At 46.2% G+C, this 22,183-nt stretch overlaps 1 protein-coding gene across 1 annotated transcript in view; it reads right to left on the bottom strand.

Moving 5' to 3' along the window:
• Nucleotides 1-22,183, bottom strand: part of LOC142310728 (ovostatin-like) — a 175,169-nt gene that overhangs the window by 79,131 nt on the left and 73,855 nt on the right. The window contains exons 16-17 of the mRNA XM_075348354.1: nucleotides 4,437-4,586; nucleotides 2,056-2,223 (exon numbers count right to left, since the gene is read on the bottom strand). Of these exons, the coding sequence (XP_075204469.1) occupies nucleotides 2,056-2,223; nucleotides 4,437-4,586 (318 nt within the window). The remainder of the gene's footprint in view (nucleotides 1-2,055; nucleotides 2,224-4,436; nucleotides 4,587-22,183) is intronic.

The following is a 22,183-nucleotide window of genomic DNA, read 5'->3' as shown; positions in this document are numbered from 1 at the left end:
TCATTCCTGCTATATGCCTAACATTTCGTTTATAAGTGTGGTATCTGACCGCTGTCAGTATCATATAACAAGTGATGCAATTTTTTGTTAGGTATATTTAGTTTTTATGCCTTAGTTTTTCTATTAAGTCGGACCAATGTCCGTACTCTGGCATAATCATTTTGTGTTTGTTTATTACGTTGGTATGTTTTTTTGTTTTTGAACCAATTCGGCTATATGCCTAACATGCTTATCTAATAGTGATATCTGACCACTGTCAGTACCATGTATAAGAACATGATGAATTTTTGTTAGGTATATTTAGTTTTTATGCCTTAGTTTTTTCTATCAAAATTGGACCAAAAATCCATATTTGGCATAAACATATTGTGTTTGTTTTCTTTTGTTGGTTTATTTAGTTTTTTGAACTAGTGTGTTCACTGTCTTTGAATCAATTTGGCTATATGCCTAACATGTACCAATAATGTGATATCTGACCGTTGTCAGTACCATTATAAGAACATTCTTGAATTTTTGTTAGGTTTATTTAGTTTTTATGCCTTCGTTTTTTCTATCAAATTGGACCAAAAATCCATATCTGGCATAAACATATTGTGTTTGTTTATTATGTTGGTTTATTCAGTTGTTTTTGAACTAGTGGCTTCCACCATGATATTCTAAAAGCGGCATGAAACGGGCACGCACGGATTACACATGGTGAAGGCTTTGTGAATTGAGAATTTATTTGAGGGAGTGGATTCCTCTTTTAGAAAAATTAATAAAGGATTTATTTTAATGCTCTTAACTATACCTATCAATTGGGATTGCTGTATTACCTTGTGCTAATAATAACCCAGTTTTGTGATTTGTTCTCTTTGTCAGGGCCATAGACATGGAATGGAGCAGCATGTCACAAGCACGACTGGATGTTCCAGTCAACTCCTCCTGACCAGAGATGAGAAAACCTAAAAATTTAAGGTTGGTGTTCGTGCTGAACACTGACTTTACTAAAAATTCTGTGTTTGGAATTTTAGTGCATTACGTATGCATACCACTTGAGTGAGCATCGGTGTGGTCGGGTATGCCATGTGCTCAGCCCTGTGCGAGCTATTGGCAGTGTTTGAACGGCTCGCACTGGGGGTAACAACAGTGTTAACGGATGTAGTGTTTAAAAAAAAAAAAAAAAAATATTGAAAAACCTCTCCCACCGCTCGGATATGTTCTGTTAATGGCTGGCTGCATGTGGACGGAGACTCAAACTGCTCAAAAAGTGACCTCCATTGGTCAAGTTCTGGTCCCAAACTGAAATTTATCTAAAGTTCGGCTGAACCTCAGCAACCAAAGTTCCACTGGTCCGCTCATTTTTACTCCTGAGTCCTGACCACGATCTTCATCCATACCAAATATTAATATGGGGGAGAAGTAGACATCAGCTCAGTGTTGTTTTGCTTTAAGACTGAAAATGGACTCCAAAGACTGTTTTGAGTCTCAAAAAAGAGCACTGCAAAGCTGAGCTATGTTCTTCTCCCAGACAAAAGATAGACCCAAGAGAAAGTTTATGGAATCCGTCTTCAGTCTTGTGCTGATTATAACCCAGTGTGGCTCTCAACTACCTTCATCAATGCCATGAACATCAAATGGAGCAGCATAGTGACTGTACTAAAATGGGGGAAAACTTGAGTGCTGCTCTTCACCAAGACTGAAGATGGACTCCAAAGACTTTCTGTCTTGAGTCTCAAAAAAGAACACTGCTAAGCTGAGCCATGTTCTTCTCCGAGACAAAAGATAGACCCAAGAGAAAGTTTATGGAATCCGTCTTCAGTCTTGTGCTGATTATAACCAGTGTGGCTCTCAATTACCTTCATCAATGCCATGAACATCAAATGGAGCAGCATAGTGACTGTACTAAAATGGGGGAGAAGTTGAGTACTGCTCTTCACCACGACTGAAGATGGACTCCATAGACTTTCTGTTGAGCCCATGTTCGGTTTCGGAAAACAGCAATGCTCGGTTAGTCTACTGTGTAGTGTCCTCCTGGGTTCACATCATGCAAATTTAATGTTACTTCGCTCTCACCAGAAAGTTTCCGTAGCTGTCACCGTCTGTCGGGCTGCTCACACGTCGGTAATATCTTCCATTACAAAACACTTCTGTGTCTGGATCCTCACAAGGTGGAGCTGGTTCTTCTAAGTTAATACCTTGAACGTAGTAGCCATAATAATAGCTGGTCATAGTGCTGTATATCTTTAAGACAGATAAAAGTACAAGTCATTCTAAATACAGCTGCAAGATAAAAAAAAACTCTACAAAAATATCAATATTTAAAGGGATTGTCTAATAAAAAAAAATCCTTATATAATAGAAGATACTGGACAATGAGCTCATCGCTGCGTGTGTGACTTCACTAGCTTTTGGTAATCACGCTCACTTGTATCCTGCAGGAGGGAAAGGTAGCATTATATTTTGGCCACACAAATTAACAGTCACGTAATGTATTGATGGACTGGGTCCTCTGAGGTGGATAACACTTACATGGGCGCCCTTGGGTCTGGTTATCTGCTAGAAGGACTCCTCAAGTGCTAAACTCAGGACCCTCATTTTAGAGATACACAGGCCCTAAATGTGCAACCCCTATTGACCATTGATAGTTGGGGTTTTTTTTCGTGTGGCCAACCCTTTTAAAGAGTCACGGCTGAAAGTGTGGGCACACTTGAAATTGTTCCAGAAAATGAAGCATTTCTCCAGAAAATTATTGCAATTACACATATTTTGTAATACACATGTTTGTTTTCTTTGTGTGTATTGGAACAACACACAAAGAAAAAGAGAGAAAAATAGTAAATCAGAGATAATTTTACACAAACCCCCCAAAAAATGGGCTGGACAAAATTGTGGATAAACAAGTTTTTTTCAAGCATTCGATGCTCGTTCAAATTCATTGTGGCAAGTAAAAGATGTGGGCAATATGAAAATCACACCTGAAACCAGATAAAAAGGGGAGAAGTTGACTCAGTCTTTGCATTGTGTCTTTTTGTAACCCACTAAGCATAGACAACATAAAGAGAAGAAGAGAACTGTCTGAGGACTTGTAACCTTGAGATTGTTGATATTTTTCAATAATTTTGGTTCTCAAATCTATCTCCAGAAATCTTGATGTTCCTTTGTCCACAGTGCGCAATATAATCAAGAAGTTTACAACCCATCAAACTGGAACTAATGTCCTTGGATGTGGATGGCAGAGAAAAAGTTATGAAAAGTTGCAACACAGACTAGTCTGGATGATTAATAAGCCGCCGCAATCAATTTCCAAATTCAAGACGTCCTGCAGGCTCAGGGGACATCAGTGTCAGCGGGAACTATCCGGCCACATTTGAATGAAATGAAACACTATGGAGGAGACAAAGGAGGACCCCACTGCTGACACAGACACATAAAAAAATCTAGACTGCAGTTTGCCAAAATGTACGTGAGTAGCCAAAATCCTTCTGGGAAAGCGTCTTGTGGACAGATGAGACCAAAATAGAGCTTTTCTGTAAAGCGCATCATTCTACTGTTTACTGAAAATGGAATGAAGCCTACAAAGAAAATAACACAGGACCTACAGTCACACATGGTGGAGGCTCAATGATGTTTTTGGGTTGTTTTGCTTCCTCTGGGTTAGGGGGTATTGACTGCATGCAAGGCATCATGAAATATGAAAATTAACAAACGATTTTGGGTGGCAATTTAGTCCCAGTGTCAGAAAGCTGTATTTGAGTCCTTGATCAAGAGAATTCCAGCAGAACAATAACCCCAAACATACTTCAAGAAGCCCCAGAAATGGATGGAAACAAAGCGCTGGAGAGTTCTGAAGTGGCAGCAATGAGTCTGGATCTAAATCCCACTGACACCTGTGGAGAGATCTGGAAAAAAGGGGGAAGAGAAGACGCCTTCAAATATGAGAGACCTGGAGCAGTTTATAAAGATGAGTCCAAGATTCCAGGTGAGAGGAGGAAGAAGCTTGTGGACGGTTATAGGAAGCGACTGATTGCAGGTATTTATTCCAAAAGGGAAAGGTTAAAGAGTGTGCAACCAAATATTAAGTGGAGGAGGACAACAATTTTGTCCGACCCATTTTTGTGTGAAATTATGTCCAATTTGCCTTTTTATCCTCACATTTTTTTGTGGGTGTTTCTAATACACACAAAAGAAATAAACATGTGTATAACAAAATGTGTAACTGCAATAATTTTCTGGGAGAAATACTTCATTTTCTGGAACAATTTCAAGGGTGCCAACACTTTTGACTATGACTGTATATGACATCCATATGCCCCAATGTGAAATACTGTCTAAAGGGGTGTACTCATTAATATGGTTATTTTGTGCCCATTTTCTATGCTTTGCACAAAATCTTTTTAATTCAAAGTTGTATATAATGAAAGTTCTCAGCCTGTTTCTACAACTCGTGCTCTTACATTATCAGGGGTGAGAGGATTATACATTCCAAGTAAATCGAGACTGGTATCCCACGCTCTGACCCCGCAGAACGAACCGGGAGCCGCTGATATTTCTTGTTCAACTGTTGATCCGGGCGCTACCACTGCTTGTGTGAAGGTCATGGAAACCTAAAAAGATAAATTATATGTTTTAATAAATATTAACTGCAAATTAAATTAATCCAAACATATAAAAATTATTTGATTATATATATTATATTTAATGTTATCACATCTACAGGCGCATCTCAATAAATTAGATCATCAAAAAGTTAATTTATTTCAGTAATTGAATACAAAAAGAGAAACAAATATATTATATAGAGTCACTACACACAGAGGGATCTATTTCTATATATTATGTAGAGTCACTACACACAAAGGGGTCTATTCCTATATATTATATAGTCATTACACACAGAGAGATGTACTCCTGTATATTATGTAGAGTCATTACACACAGAGGGATCTATTCCTATATATAATATACAGTCATTACACACAGAGGGATCTATTCCTATATATTACATAGAGTCATTACACACAGAGGGATCTATTCTATATAGGGTCATTACACACAGAGGGATCTATTCCTATATATTATATAGATTCATTACACACAGAGGGGTCTATTCCTATATATTATATAGAGTCATTACACACAGAGGGATCTATTCCTATATATTATATAGAGTCAGTACACACAGGAGGATCTATTCCTATATACTATATAGAGTCATTACACACAGAGGGATCTATTCCTATATATTATATAGAGTCATTACACACAGAGGGATCTATTCCTATATATTATATAGATTCATTACACACAGAGGGGTCTATTCCTATATATTATATAGAGTCATTACACACAGAGGGATCTATTCCTATATATTATATAGAGTCATTACACACAGGAGGATCTATTCCTATATACTATATAGAGTCATTACACACAGAGGGATCTATTCCTATATATTATATAGAGTCATTACACACAGAGGGATCTATTCCTATATATTATATAGAGTCATTACACACAGAGGGATCTATTCCTATATATTATATAGAGTCATTACACACAGAGGGATCTATTCCTATATATTATAAAGACTCTGGGACCGCGATTTCCAAATGAAATGCAAAATTTACTTTCATCTGAAAACAACACCTTGGACACTGAGAACAGTCCGGTTCTTTTTCTCCTTGGCCCAGGTAAGACGCTTCTGGCGTTGTCTATTGGTCATGAGTGGTGACACAAGGAATGCGACACTTGTAGCCCATGTCCTGGACACGTCTGTGTGTGGTGGCTCTTGAAGCACTGACTCCAGCAGCGTCCACTCCTTGTGAATCTCTACCAAATTTTTGAATGGCCTTTTCTTAACAATCCTATCAAGGCTGCGGTTATCCCGGTTGCTTGTGCACCTTTTTCTACCACACTTTTTCTTTCCACTCAACTTTCCATTAATATGCTTGGATACAGCACTCTGTGAACAGCCAGCTTCTTTACCAATGACTAGAGTTGAGCGATGTTTGAGGTTCGCCAATTTCATGTTCGAGTGATTTTGGGGGTGCTCGAGATCGAATGCGAGCTTTTTGCTAAAAGCTCGGCAGCTCGAGTTACGTTCGATAACGGTTCAATCAGCAAAAAGCCTAGCTAGTTACTAGCTGGCGTTTCACTGCAATAGTGTGAGTCACTCTGTGATTCACACTATTATCAAATTTCAGCGTATAGTGTGCGGGGGGCGGCGCGTTTAGATCAGTGCTACTGAGAGAATGGCGATCGCCATTTTTTTTTCCTCCTAAGCGCGCGTGCAGTGGGGCGGACCAGCATGTCAGCCAATCCCAGACACACACAGCTAAGTGGACTTTTTGCCAGACAAGCAAGGGCATGTGTCATAGGTTGTGAATGTCACATGTCCTTGCCTTATAAATACGGCCATTTTCCCTCACCGCGCCATTATCTGCCTTCTGCGTGTAGGTGACAGTCACCGCTCATGCAGCTCCTGTCACCGGTCCTGCTGTGTACGCTACACACACAGGGCTGTACAGGTTAGGGATAGAAGTTTATTTCAGCCCTTTTCAGGGCTCATTTTCTCGGGCTTAGAGCCATAGCTGACAGGCAGGTCCGTGCAATTGTTGTATACAGCTTTAGATAACAGCGTCTGTGTACCTAAGCTCAGGGAATTCCTTGCTGCATTTCACCATTAGGAGGGATAGAGAGGGAGGCTTCCTTTTCTGTCCACTGACCCAGAGAACCCGGCCACTGTACCCACCTGCCCACTTTTGCCACATTATTTTTATAGCAAACAGTGCTGAAACTTCGTGGCATCCAAAAAGTGGCTGCTATACTCCATAAGTGTCTCACTGGTGCCAAGCAAGTTCCAGCACATCTGCTTTCTACCCTCCAGCACATTTTGCTACGGTATTTTTATAGCACACACTGCTGACACTTAGTGGCATCCACAAAGTGTCTGCTATACTAATTTTGTGTCCCACTAGTGCCAAGCAAGTTCCACCTCCTCTGCATTCTACCCTCCTGCCCATTTTGCTACGCTATTTTTATAGCAAACAGTGCTGCCAGTTTTAGGGCCATAGTTGCATTGTCAGGGATAGTCAGTGTTGGTTCTTCAGCAGACAGTAAAGCTAGACCACCTCTGCAATCTACACCACCTCTGAATTTTTGCTACCACATTTTAAGTGTCCAATCTTGTCGCTAACAAAATGAGTGGCAAAAGGACAGATGCTGGTGGAAAGGGGAACAGGCGTGTTGGAAAAGAAAAAAAGTTTGTGTCCGTGGGGAAGGCGGGAAAGCTACATTAACATTTGCTGAAGATAGGCCATCTTTCAGCAAAAGTAAGATGTCTACTACTTTCCGTGGACAATCCGATGTGCTCCCTTTTTTATGGAACAAAACAATTGGAACAAAAAAGGTGCACAAAAAAAGAACATGCTTGAATGGATCTCTAGTGCTCCAACAACTGCCCTCTCCTCCACCTCAACTACCACATAAAAAAAACAGTCCTCTGAGTTGTCATCCCAATCACACTTGCTTTCTCCCAGCTCTCAAGTCTCCACCCACCCTGCACAGTATGGTGTAACAGAGATGGCTGAGTCTGCAGAGCTGTTGAGTCACACTATAGCCTGGGAAACAGAGGTCTGCTCCCAAGCTACAGTGAGTACAGACCAGGAAATGGTCTGCAGTGATGCCCAGGAGCTTTGTGACTCAGATTCAGGCCCTGATGACCAAGTTTCTGAGCATAATGTAGACCCTCATTCACAAACTGTAACACCTGTTGGTGGAGACAATGAAGAACATACTGATGACGATGAGACGCAGATACCAGATTAGGATGACAACTTAAATATTCGGTCAGGGCAGGAAGAGGCTAGGTCTGAGGGCGAGGGGAGTGCAAACACAACGCTTGATGATGAAGTTCTAGATCCCACTTACTGTCAACCCACAGTCAGGAACTTGAGGAGGTCAACAGAGGCGGTGGAGGAGGATGCAACTGACGACGAAGTTACCTTGCGCCTTCTTGGACAGAGTCAGAGTACTGGTAGCTCATCTACAACTGCATCCTCAGCCACCACTCTGCCTCTGAGCACAAGTCAGGGTGGCTCTGCAGGTCGCATGTCCTCTAAGCCTTGCCTAGCCTGGTCCTTTTTTGACATTGCAAAGGATCTCCCAAATCATGCGATCTGTAAAATTTGTCGGGAATCTATAAGTAGAGGCAAAAAGCTCAGCAGTTTGATAACTTCTTCCATGAATCGTCACATGAATACCAAGTCCCAGTGGGAAGCTCACTGTGCTGCAATGCGGCCTAGAGAAGCGGGCCAACCACCGCCTGCCCCTTCCAGTGCATCCACGCACTCTTCATCTTCTATGACTGTGGGGACAGGTGTCGCACCTGGCTTTCCATGCACACCTTCCACCACTGTAACTGCAGCAGGCAGTTTGCTTGGAAACAAGTGCGGGTGTACAGCTCTCTCAGACATCGATAGCACCAACGTTTGATGAAGGCAACATCATGTGTCCACCATCACTTTCCTCACAAACCTGCATTTTTCAAGGGACACACTACTCACCACCGTCTACACACAGCATCCAGATCTCTGTCCCTCAGATGTGGACAAATAAAAGGCCATTTCCTCCGACCCATGACAAAGCTAAGAGGTTGACTTTATCCCTCTGTAAGCTCTTGGCTACCGAAATGCTGCCTTTCCGCCTGGTGGACATAGCGGATTTTCGAGACCTTATGTCCGTCGCAGTGCCCCAGTACCAGATGCCCAGTCGCCACTACTTCTCCAAGAAAGGTGTGCCTGCGCTACACCAGCATGTCGCACAGAACATCACCGCTTCCTTGAAAAACTCTGTTTGTGAACGGGTGCATTTCACCACCGATACTTGGACCAGTAAGCATGGACAGGGGCGATACATGTCGCTGACTGGGCACTGGGTAACTATGGTGATAGATGGCGAAGGGTCTGCTGAACAAGTCTTGCCGTCCCCACGACTTGTGCGTCAATCCTCCGTCTGCCTTAGTTCCTCCAACACTTCTGCCTCCTCAACCTCGTCTGGGTCCTCCACCTCTGTCCCAAGCCTGCCTGGTCAGGCCACCAGCGTTGTAACTGCGCACAAGGAATCACGCACACCTCCTTACTATGCTAGCAGCAGAGCGCAACGGCATCAGGCGGTCTTTAGCTTGAAATGTCTTGGAAATAAGAGTCACACAGCGGTTGAGTTGTGGGCAGCTCTGCGGTCCGAGTTTCGTAAATGGTTGTCTCCACTCAACCTGCAGCCAGGTAAGGCCGTGTGCGACAATACTGCAAACCTGGATGCGGCCCTTCGCCTGGGTAAGGTGACACACGTGCCTTGTATGGCTCACGTGTTGAACCTTGTAGTCGACCAATTTTTAACACACTATCCCGGCCAAGATGGCCTTTTGCACAGGGCACGAAAACTGTCTGCTCACTTCCGCCGTTCAACCGCCGCAGCTGACTGACTTGCATCGCTCCAGAAGTCTTTCGGCCTGCCGGTTCATCGCCTGAAATGCAATGTTCCGACATGCTGGAATTCGACTCTCCACATGTTACAGCGACTGTGACAGCACCGCCGAGCACTGGTGCAATACGTCATGACGTATAGCCTGGGCCAACGAGATGCAGAGGTGGGGCAGATTCCCCTCATGGAGTGGTCTCAGATCAAGGACCTATGCACCCTTCTGCACAGTTTCGACATGGCGACGAATATGTTAAGCGCTGACAATGCCATTATTAGCATGACAATTCCAGTCATTTACATGCTGGAGCACACGCTAAACACTATTCGGAGTCAGGGGGTGAGACAAGAGGAAGGGGAGGAACTAGAGGAGGATTCATATGCACAAGGGATAATAACATCACCAAGATCCAGACGTTCATCATCACTAAGGCGGCAGGCATGGGACGATGGGGGAGAGGGATTAACAAAGGCGCATGGTAGCAGGCAAAATGTTGAGGAAGGTGCAGGAGAACATGAAGAAATGGAGGACGAACTGTCCATGGACATGGAAGACTCAGCAGATGAGGGAGACCTTGGTCAAATTTCAGTTGAAAGAGGATGGGGGGAGATGTCAGAAGAAGAAAGAACGGTTAGCACCTCTATGCCACAAACACAGCGCAGACTTGGTCCTCCTGGATGCGCAAGACACATGAGCGCCTTCTTGCTGCACTACCTACAACATGACCCTCGGATTGTCAAAATTAGAGGTGCTGATTACTACTGGCTTGCCACACTATTAGATCCCCGGTACAAGTCCAAATCTTGTGAAATAATTCCAGCCATAGAAAGGGACGCACGTATGCAGGAGTATCAGCAGAAGCTGTTACTCGATCTTAGCTCGGCTTTTCCACCAAACAACCGTGCAGGTGCAGGGAGTGAATCTCCCAGTTGTAACTTGACAAACATGGGACGGTCTCGTCATCAACAGTCTAACCGTACCAGTAGCACCGTATCTGGTGCTGGTAACAGCAATTTTATTGAATATTTTCATAATTTTTTTAGACGATCCTTTGCAAGGCCACCAGAGACAACAAGTCTGACACTTAGGCCTAAGCCACACGGCGAGAAAATCGGTGCGAGTGGAGTGCGATAAAACATCGCATTCCACTTGGACCAATGCTAGCCTGTGTGTCAGCACACATGAGCGATTATTTTCTCAGCCCTAATCGGACCAAGAAAACAATCGCAGCATGCTGCGATTGTAAGCTGAGACTCTTTCTCTCGCACCCATTCAAGTGAATGGGGCGAGAGAAAAATCGCACTGCACTTGCATTACACTGGCGTACTGCCAGTGCAGTGCGAGAATGGCAATTGCTGGCTACAGAGGAGAGAGGGAGAGAAATCCCTCCCTCCCCTCCTGAGAGCCAGCCCGCCCCCCGCAGCTGAGGTCCGCTCACATGATCGGACCTCAGATGCAGGCACACTCGTATGACACTCGGCTCCTGCTGTGCTGCCAGTGCGAGCCGAGTCTCATGCAAGTGAAGTGACCGGTGGTAGGGCCGCGGGTGTGTGTGTATGCTCTATTCCAACAAAATCCCCACACTCAGATTTTACCGGTAGTAACATTTCTTTACTAGGAAACATATTTATAAACACAATCAACCGAACTATCTGCGCACATGTGTATAGTGGAGTCCCCGGATCTTCACTCCTTCCGGGTACGCAGCAAGAAGAGAAGGAAAAAAACAACAAAGAAATGGCGGCAACTTTCCCTAACTTTCCCTACAATCACGTACCAGCCTGTCCCAGAAGAAGATGCCGCTCCCACGTCGCAGGCCTGGAGTCTCACGATAATGGGTCCCGGTGCAGCGCTGAAGGGATGCAGCTCCTCGGTCTTTTCCTTTGATCTTCCCCCGCTGGTAACGGATTCTAGTCAGTCTTTTAGTCCCGGGGCACGCTGAGCAGAAGAAGGGAGGTCACAGCCCCTGCACTTGCACTCTGGTTGCGATGCTCTGCAGTCCGGTTAGATCCTTGGTGAAAACAAAGTCCTGCAGACCGGGAATGGCAGAATCCACTTCCACAGGGTGATTTCTCCAAGACTCCGGTGGCAAAAGAGCCCTCTGTTCAGGGAGACCACACGCAGCTCTCCTCTGGCTGAGCTCTGGAGCTGAACAACCTTCCCGTACTTTTTTTTCTTCCTGGTTTTCACACACAAGCTGCAGTAGGGGATTTCCAGCTCTGTGTTTGTGATTGCACAGTCTGACACTGCCCCCTTGTGGGCAATTGCTGAAACAGTATTCAAATCCATTTCTACATTAATGATGCAGTCTGAATTGTTGATCCCATTACATACCCCCCCACTTAAAGGTTGGCAGTCCCTGTCAACTACCGTCGGTTCCCAGGCAGCGATGACTGCAGATGTCACAGGGGTTGGTTGAGAAGTGGGCCATACATACTGGTCCCTGTAAGACCGCCCGGGCGGGATCCCAGCAGTGGTGCGGTCAGTGCGTCTCAAGGGTCGGTTGTTCCCCTCCCTGTCACTGTCTTTACGCCCCACTTCAGTCAGCACTCCGGGGGAAGAACTGGGTTGTGTAGGTGGGTCACCGATCTCAGAGTCAATGTGATCACTATGCTGGGAAACGTCCGTGACGTCAGTCGTGTTGGTAGCGTCACCCCCTCCGGGTACTGTGGTAGGGGAGTCAGGCTGGGATCGGCAGGGACGCAACATATTTCGGTACACAGTGCGGATGCTGCGACTGTCTTCACCCCGCACTCGGTATACATGCCCGTTGGGGTAGGGGCGTTCGATTACCCGGTAGACCTCAGTCTCCCACTTGGCTCGAAGTTTCCCTTGTGGCTTCTTGATACGGAGCAGGACTAGCTGTCCCAACTTCAAGGGTTGCTCTTGCACGGGGAGTGGGTCAGCATGTATCTGGCCCCGGATTTGTTGGCTCACCAGCCGGTGTACAGTCTCCATCTTCTGTCGGTGAACATTTAGCCAGGAGGGGTAGTTATGGCAGACATCATCTCCAGGGCGTAATAGGTTCAGGTCATGGACCCCTTTTCCGGGGCGGCCAAAGAGAAGGGTGTGTGGGGTGTAGCCAGTCACAGAGTGGACCTGGTTGTTGTAGGCCCATACTAGATCAGGAAGGAATTGGGGCCATTGGTCTTTCTTATCATCGGCCAAGGTGCAGATCAGCTGGAGTAGGGTCCGGTTGAAGCATTCACATGTACCGTTCCCTTGTGGGTGGTAAGGAGTGGTCCTCGACTTCTGGATCCCATACATCCGATGCAGCTCTTCGATGACTCGGCCTTCGAAACAAGCCCCCTGGTCGGAGTGCAACCTCTCCGGGCACCCGTAGACGTGGATGAACTGTCGACAGATGGCCTGTGCAGCCGATTCAGCCGTCTGGTCTTTGGTAGCAACAGCGACAGCGAATTTTGTGAAGTGATCCACCATGACTAGGCAGTACTGATAGCCACTGCTCGCCGTCCCAATCAGCAGATAGTCCACCATCAACAGCTCAAGGGGCCTGGATGTTTTAATTGTCTGGACAGGTGCCCGCTGCTCAGGGGACTTGTGTAGTTCACAGGTGCGACAGGTCTGGCAGACGTCTTCAACCAGCTTGCGGAGCCCCGGACAATAGATGGACTGTTGAATCCACCGAAAGGTCTTGTCTATTCCGAAGTGTCCATTCCTTTTGTGGGCTTGGGCCACCATCTCACGGGCCAATTGATCAGGCACCACAACTTGTGTGCATTCCTCCAGCATGTGCGACAAGAGAACCTTCCGGTATAGCACTCCTTCTCTCAGAATCAGCCGATCCCACTGACTGAGCAGGGTCAAGGTCCCGGTAGACAGTCGTGCCCGTATATCGGCGGGAGGCTTCTGCTGCCTCTTCACCCATTGTTTGAGTAGAGCCCATTCAGGGTTCTGATCCTGGAGCCTGCACCACTCCTGGGGTGGCAAGGTGACCCCCACTGGAGTTCCAGCTTCACCCACAACGAACTGGCGGTAATCCATCATCTGTTGGGCGAGCTTTGCAAAGTCAGGCGTCTCGTCCCCTTCTAATTCTTCATCCCGGTCTCGGTTGAGTAAGGGGTATGACACTCTAGACAGGCTGTCCGCATTTTGATTCTCAGCTCCAGCCCTATATTTGATCTTGTAATTGAACTTGGAGAGCCGAGCCATCCAACGCTGCTCCATGACTCCGAGCTTCGCATTTTCTAAGTGGGCCAACGGGTTGTTATCGGTCAGGACTAGTACTTCGGTCCCCGTGAGATACCCTACAAATTTCTCCGCCATAGCCCACGTTAGGGCCAACAGCTCCAGCCGGAACGAGCTATAATTGGTGGGGTTCTTCTCGCCCTCATGTAGGGACCGACTGGCATAGGCTATGACCCGTTCCTTGCCTTCTTGGACCTGTGAAAGTACTGCCCCTAGACCCTGTAGGCTGGCATCGGTGTGTAGTTGGAAGGGCAGGTTGTAGTCCGCATATGCCAGGATGGGGGGAGACGTTAAGGCACCCTTTAGGGCTTGGAAGGACTCTTCCTGGCTGGGTCCCCAGCTGATGGGTCGTCCTCTGGGGCTGTTGGTGGTCCCTCGAAGCAGGTCATGCAAGGGTGCAGCAAGTCGGGCGAAGTTTTTGACGAACCGGCGGTAGTAGCCGGCCAACCCCAGGAAAGCCCTGACCTCCTTGACGTTTGTGGGCTGCGGCCAATCCCGTACGGTGGCTATCTTCTCTGAAGATGGCTGGACACCTTCGGCTGAGATCCGGTGGCCCAGGTAATTGATCTCGGGCTGCAGAAGACGGCACTTGCTGGGTTTCAACTTCAGGCCATGTTCTCTCAACCTACTGAACACACGTCCCAGCTGCTGCAGGTGTTCTTCAAATGTGGCCGAATAGACTACAATGTCGTCCAGGTAGATGAGGGTGAAGTCGAAGTTGAAGTCTCCCAAGCAGCGCTCCATCAGCCGCTGGAAAGTCCCCGGCGCGTTGTTCAGACCAAAGGGCATCCGGTCGAACTCGTACAGGCCCATGGGTAAGATGAAAGCAGTCTTCTCTCTATCTTTCTCGTGCATAGGTACCTGCCAATATCCGCTGGCCAGATCCAACGAAGAGAAGTATTTGGCTTTCTTCAGGGCTGTCAGGGATTCTTCGATCCTTGGCAAAGGGTATGAGTCCCGGATGGTGCAAGCATTCAAACGGCGGTAGTCCACACAGAATCTCAGGGACCCGTCCTTCTTCTTGACTAACACCACCGGTGCAGCCCAGGGGCTCTGGCTTTCTCGTACCACTCCAGCGTGTAGCTTGGAATTCAGGAGATTTTTCACTTCTTGGTATTGCTGGGGAGGTATTTGGCGGTACCTTTCACGGATAGGAGCAGTGTCACCTGTGGGGATTTCGTGCTTGATACTGGTGGTGCACCCAAAGTCGGTGTCATGCCGGGCAAAGGACGCCTGATGCTCTTGAAGTAGCTCTTCCACCTGGGACACCTCCCGTTTGGAGTATTGGGATACGTCCAACTGACACTTCTCTCGTAGTTCTCGCCCCGCGTTGGTGTCACCCGCGACAGCGGCCATGGCAGAGACCGTCACTGTCCAATCTCCCTCTGTAGACGGTACAAACTGGAGGGGGCTCATAGGGTTCACCTCTTCGGTTAGAGCGTAGACTCGGGCAAGCTGTGTCCCGGCTTCTAGGTCAACGCTCACGTTAGCCGTGTTGCCCAGCCTGACAGGAATTCTTCCCTTTCTCACTACTGCTAGAGTTCGAGCGACTAGTGGATTCAGCTTCCCTTCCTTCGGGGAGCGCGGCTCAATCAGCACCTCCACGCCTTCAAGCTGTCTCATGGTGCTAAGGGGTAGTGAGATAACTGTCTCTTTCCCAGCCGGTAAGGTGATCCTAGTATGGCGGGGTACGGTGACCGTGGCCAGCGGCAGTTGTTCTTCTGTCATTCGCTGGAGGTTGCAGGTCTGGACCACTTGCTGAAAGGCACGGCGGGTGGCCCTATGTGCGGTCACTTCTTGCCAGTACTTGGGCCCCTTCTTGGTAAACAACACCAGATTCAGGTCGTTCAAGATGTTCATCCCAATAATCATGGGCGTTTCTGATCCAAAGCCTTCCCTGACCACGATTATCCCTCTCTTCCCGAGATCTTGGCCACAGATTTCGGTGTTCATCCAGGCAACTCCCGTCACCGGAATGGGTAGATTATTGGCTGCTTTGATCTTGATGGCGGTATCAGGGTCGTAGGCAACCCGCGGCTTTAGACATTCTTCGTAGAACTGCTCGGAGATGGTGGATACCTGAGACCCAGTATCCATTAACCCTTGTACGGCGATCCCTTCCAGTAATACTTCCAGGGTGGGGCTATTTGATGCAAGTTTGTTCCGTGGCTGGCTCTGTTTTCCTACACCCCTCTCTTTGGCCTCCCCTGCCGAGTGAGCCTCTTTGGCAGGGGCATCTAGTTTAAAGGCGGCCGCTGTTGTGAGACATGACTTGCTGGTTCTGGTAGATCGGACCGTGGATGAACTTGAAAGTTCTGGGGGCAGCGGGTTGCTCTATGGCGGGGGTCGCCGCATGTCCAGCATCTTCCCATCGGCCGGCTGGGTTGTTGTCTCGCTTGCCGGCCCGTCTGTTGGTCTAGGGTGAGCTGTAACACCTGTTTCTGCAACTCTGCCACCATCTGCTTCAGTTCTTCCGTGTTGCTGTTCGGAGTCCCGATTCCAGATATGGACCTGCAAGCCGCGGTATATGTCTGTGTCTCCACGACAGGTCCCCTTGAACATTCTATAGCTTCTTGTTTGACCTCAGCGAACGTAAAGGCCGGATTTATCCGGAGTAGATCTTGCAATGAGCGGTTAAGGTAGGGGTCTCTCAATCCGGTCACGAACTGATCTCTCAACACCAGGTCACGGGTACCCGTACTAGCTATCTGTTCTTCGTTTCTACCGACTTGTTCTAGTAGCACTTGAAGGGCATTGGCATATTGAGGAATGTCCTCCGACTCGAGTTGAGTACGCCGGAAGAACATATAGCGCAATGTTCCCGCATATGTGGTTGGCCCATAGGTGTTCTCCAGCACCCGCACCAAGTCATCCAACGTACGCTGGCCCCTAACCGTCTCCAGCCTGACTGTCGTCCACGCTTCCCCCTCTAATGTTAGCATGGCCATTTCTGCTAAGGTCTTAGGATCAGTGTTATACATTTCCCCCACTATCTTAAGTTGTTCAGTCCATTCAGTTACAGGATAGTTCCGTCCGTTAAACTTTCTCACCTGATTGACAATAGACGTCGGGGGAGCTGTCCGGTTATAAGTTACTACCGGGGGATGATTTTGTTGGTCACACATCCTGCCGACTACGCCACATGAAGCGACCGGTGGTAGGGCCGCGGGTGTGTGTGTATGCTCTATTCCAACAAAATCCCCACACTCAGATTTTACCGGTAGTAACATTTCTTTACTAGGAAACATATTTATAACACAATCAACCGAACTATCTGCGCACATGTGTATAGTGGAGTCCCCGGATCTTCACTCCTTCCGGGTACGCAGCAAGAAGAGAAGGAAAAAAACAACAAAGAAATGGCGGCAACTTTCCCTAACTTTCCCTACACTCACGTACCAGTCTATCCCGGAAGAAGATGCCGCTCCCACGTCGCAGGCCTGGAGTCTCACGATGATGGGTCCCGGTGCAGCGCTGAAGGGATGCAGCTCCTCGGTCTTTTCCTTTGATCTTCCCCCGCTGGTAACGGATTCTAGTCAGTCTTTTAGTCCCGGGGCACGCCGAGCAGAAGAAGGGAGGTCACAGCCCCTGCACTTGCACTCTGGTTGCGATGCTCTGCAGTCCGGTTAGATCCTTGGTGAAAACAAAGTCCTGCAGACCGGGAATGGCAGAATCCACTTCCACAGGGTGATTTCTCCAAGACTCCGGTGACAAAAGAGCCCTCTGTTCAGGGAGACCACACGCAGCTCTCCTCTGGCTGAGCTCTGGAGCTGAACAACCTTCCCGCACTTTTTTTTCTTCCTGGTTTTCACACACAAGCTGCAGTAGGGGATTTCCCAGCTCTGTGTTTGTGATTGCACAGTCTGACACTGCCCCCTTGTGGGCAATTGCTGAAACAGTATTCAAATCCATTTCTACATTAATGATGCAGTCTGAATTGTTGATCCCATTACACAAGCATCGCAGTAGTGCCCCGTGTGGCCCCAGCCATAGTCAACGGCTGGAGAGGATGATACAGGAGTATCTCCAAATGAACATCGATGCCATGACTTTGCAACTGGAGCCTTGCTCATTTTGGGCTTCAAATCTTGAAAAATGGCCAGAGCTCGCCACTTACGCCTTGGAGATTTTGTCGTGTCCAGCTGACAGCGTTGTCTCTGAACGTGTCTTCAGTGCTGCTGGGTGTGTGCTGACAGATAAGCGCACGCGTCTGTCCAGTGACAATGTGGACAGACTAACGTTCATCAAAATGAACAAGTCATGGATCCACAAGGAATTTACTACCCCTGTGTCATCCTGGGGAGAGTAAAGGCTTGTGGATTTGGAATGTGCATGATGCAAATCTACCTGTGAAGTGTACAACTGGGGCACAAGTGCTGCCACTGAAGGGGTGGGTGTGTGTGGGGCACACTTTTTGGAAAAAAGGGAGACTCCGCTTGGAGTAAACCTTGCATTGCTTTTAAAAATGATCCAAGATGAACAGAGCTGGGATCAGGAAAGACTTTGCTACCTACCCCGGTGTCATCCTGGGGACGGATAAGAATGGCGTATTTTTGAATGTGCTTGATGCAAATCTACCTTTGATGTGTACAACTGGGGCACAAGTGCTGCCACTGAAGGGGTGGGTGTGTGTGGGGCCCAATTTTTGAAAAAAAAGGGAGACTCCGCTTGGAGTCCCCTTGCGGTGTTTTACATGATTTTAGAAGGGCATGCCATGCCTATATCTGTGTCTCGTCCTCTTTTTCCTTGTCCAGCTCTTTTGTTTTTGCAGGAGTATTTGTCCTTGTCACTTTACCATGTGTTTGTGTTGTCTTGGGAATTGTTTGTCACCTTGTGGACACCTTTTAGGGTGTTTTCCAGGTGTTTTTAGGTGTTTGTGATTGCCCCCCATTGTTTTCAATGGGGTTCGAGAGTTCGACGAACGGTTTGATGAACGGTTCGTCGAACGGGGCACCGTTCGGCAAACCGAACCGATCTTGAACTCTAAGGGGGTGGCTCATCTCTACCAATGACCCTTTGTGGCTTACCCTCCTTGTGGAGTGTGTCTATGACTGCCTTCTAGACATCTGTCAAGTCAGCAGTCTTCCCCATAATTGTGTAGCCTACTGAACCAGACTAAGGGACTATTTTAAATGCTTAGGAAGCCTTTGCAGGTGTTTTGTGGTAATTATTCTAATTTTCTGAGATAATGACTTTTGGATTTTTATTGGCTGTAAGCCATAATCATCACCAATAACAAAAATAAACACTTGAAATAGATCCCTCTGTGTGTAATTACTCTATCTAATATATAAAGTTGAGTGTATGTGTGTATGTGTGTGTGTATGTCCGCTAAAGGAATCCGCACCATTGCATGTACAATCGCAAAATTTTGTACAGACACCCCATGTGATTCAGGGAACGTCATAGACTATGTTTTGACAAGAAAATTTAACCCCGCGCTTTACAGTTACTTTCCAAAAAACATGCCTCTATTAAAGTGAATGGAGCTGCGAGCTACAGGCTATTAATAGGAGCTGTGATTCGTTGCTATAGGAACAAAGGACATTCATAGTATAAGAAGCTTATGTGTGAGGTAATAAGATGTCGGTGGAGAGACAGAGAGACAGACAGAAAGAGACAGAGAAAGAGGAACACAGGGAAAAAGACAGAGACAAACAGAGACACACAGAGGCAGATAGGGAAAAAAGCCAGATAAAGACAGAAAGAAAGGCACACGGGGAAAGAGACAGAAAGAGGCAGACAGACAAAGAGACAGAGAGAGACAGACAAGGAAAGAGACAGACAAAGACAGACGTGGAAAGAGACAGACAGGGAAAGAGACAGACGGGGAAATCACTCTATGTGCAATGACTATATAATATAGGAATCGATCCCTCTGTGTGTAATGACTCTATATAATATATAGGAATAGATCCTGCTGTGTGTAATGACTCTATATAATATATAGGAATAGATTCCTCTAGGTGTAATGACTGTATATTATATATAGGAATAGATCACTCTGTGTGTAATGACTCTATATAATATACAGTTAGGTCCAGAAATATTTGGACAGTGACACAATTTTCGCGAGTTGGGCTCTGCATGCCACCACATTGGATTTGAAATGAAACCTCTACAACAGAATTCAAGTGCAGATTGTAACATTTAATTTGAAGGTTTGAACAAAAATATCTGATAGAAATTGTAGGAATTGTACACATTTCTTTACAAACACTCCACATTTTAGGAGGTCAAAAGTAATTGGACAAATAAACCAAACCCAAACAAACTATTTTTATTTTCAATATTTTGTTGCGAATCCTTTGGAGGCAATCACTGCCTTAAGTCTGGAACCCATGGACATCACCAAACGCTGGGTTTCCTCCTTCTTAATGCTTTGCCAGGCCTTTACAGCCGCAGCCTTCAGGTCTTGCTTGTTTGTGGGTCTTTCCGTCTTAAGTCTGGATTTGAGCAAGTGAAATGCATGCTCAATTGGGTTAAGATCTGGTGATTGACTTGGCCATTGCAGAATGTTCCACTTTTTTGCACTCATGAACTCCTGGGTAGCTTTGACTGTATGCTTGGGGTCATTGTCCATCTGTACTATGAAGCGCCGTCCGATCAACTTTGCGGCATTTGGCTGAATCTGGGCTGAAAGTATATCCCGGTACACTTCAGAATTCATCCGGCTACTCTTGTCTGCTATGTCATCAATAAACACAAGTGACCCAGTGCCATTGAAAGCCATGCATGCCCATGCCATCACGTTGCCTCCACCATGTTTTACAGAGGATGTGGTGTGCCTTGGATCATGTGCCGTTCCCTTTCTTCTCCAAACTTTTTTCTTCCCATCATTCTGGTACAGGTTGATCTTTGTCTCATCTGTCCATAGAATACTTTTCCAGAACTGAGCTGGCTTCATGAGGTGTTTTTCAGCAAATGTAACTCTGGCCTGTCTATTTTTGGAATTGATGAATGGTTTGCATCTAGATGTGAACCCTTTGTATTTACTTTCATGGAGTCTTCTCTTTACTGTTGACTTAGAGACAGATACACCTACTTCACTGAGAGTGTTCTGGACTTCAGTTGATGTTGTGAACGGGTTCTTCTTCACCAAAGAAAGTATGCGGCGATCATCCACCACTGTTGTCATCCGTGGACACCCAGGCCTTTTTGAGTTCCCAAGCTCACCAGTCAATTCCTTTTTTCTCAGAATGTACCCGACTGTTGATTTTGCTACTCCAAGCATGTCTGCTATCTCTCTGGTGGATTTTTTCTTTTTTTTCAGCCTCAGGATGTTCTGCTACACCTCAATTGAGAGTTCCTTAGACCGCATGTTGTCTGGTCACAGCAACAACTTCCAAATGCAAAACCACACACCTGTAATCAACCCCAGACCTTTTAACTACTTCATTGATTACAGGTTAACGAGGGAGATGCCTTCAGAGTTAATTGCAGCCCTTAGAGTCCCTTGTCCAATTACTTTTGGTCCCTTGAAAAAGAGGAGGCTATGCATTACAGAGCTATGATTCCTAAACCCTTTCTCCGATTTGGATGTGAAAACTCTCATATTGCAGCTTGGGAGTGTGCACTTTCAGCCCATATTATATATATAATTGTATTTCTGAACATGTTTTTGTAAACAGCTAAAATAACAAAACTTGTGTCACTGTCCAAATATTTCTGGACCTAACTGTATATTGGAATGGATCCCTCTGTGTGTAATGACTATATAATATATAGGAATAGATCCCTCTGTGTGTAATGACTCTATATAATATATAGGAATAGATCCCTCTGTGTGTAATGACTCTATATAATATATAGGAATAGATCCTTCTGTGTGTAATGACTCTATATAATATATGTGTTTCCCTTTTTTTATTGAATTACTAATTTATTGAGATACACCTTTCTGGCCAAAAAAGCAGCCATATATACATTACTTTTTCAGTATTGATCCTAAGTTATATCTTGTATTATACCCCAGAGCTGTACTCACTATTCTGCTGGTGCAGTCACTGTGTACATACATTACTTATCCTGTTCTGATCCTGAGTTACCTCCTGTATTATCCTCCAGAGCTGCACTCACTATTCTGCTGGTGCAGTCATTGTGTACATACATTACATTACTGATCCTGAGTTACCTCCTGTATTATACTCCAGAGCTGCACTCACTATTCTGCTGGTGCAGTCACTGTGTACATACATTACTTATCCTGTTCTCATCCTGAGTTACCTCCTGTATTATCCTCCAGAGCTGCACTCACTATTCTGCTGGTGCAGTCATTGTGTACATACATTACATTACTGATCCTGAGTTACCTCCTGTATTATACTCCAGAGCTGCACTGACTATTCTGCTGGTGCAGTCACTGTGTACATACATTACATTACTTATCCTGTACTGATCCTGAGTAAGATCCTGTATTATACTCCAGAGCTGCGCTCATTATTCTGCTGGTGCATTCAGTGTGTACACACATTACATTACTGATCCTGTGCTGATCCTGAGTTACCTCCTGTA

This window comes from Anomaloglossus baeobatrachus, chromosome 5 (assembly GCF_048569485.1).
Source record: "Anomaloglossus baeobatrachus isolate aAnoBae1 chromosome 5, aAnoBae1.hap1, whole genome shotgun sequence".
NCBI classification, from domain to species: domain Eukaryota; kingdom Metazoa; phylum Chordata; class Amphibia; order Anura; family Aromobatidae; genus Anomaloglossus; species Anomaloglossus baeobatrachus.
This window is presented reverse-complemented; position numbering and strand designations above follow the sequence as displayed.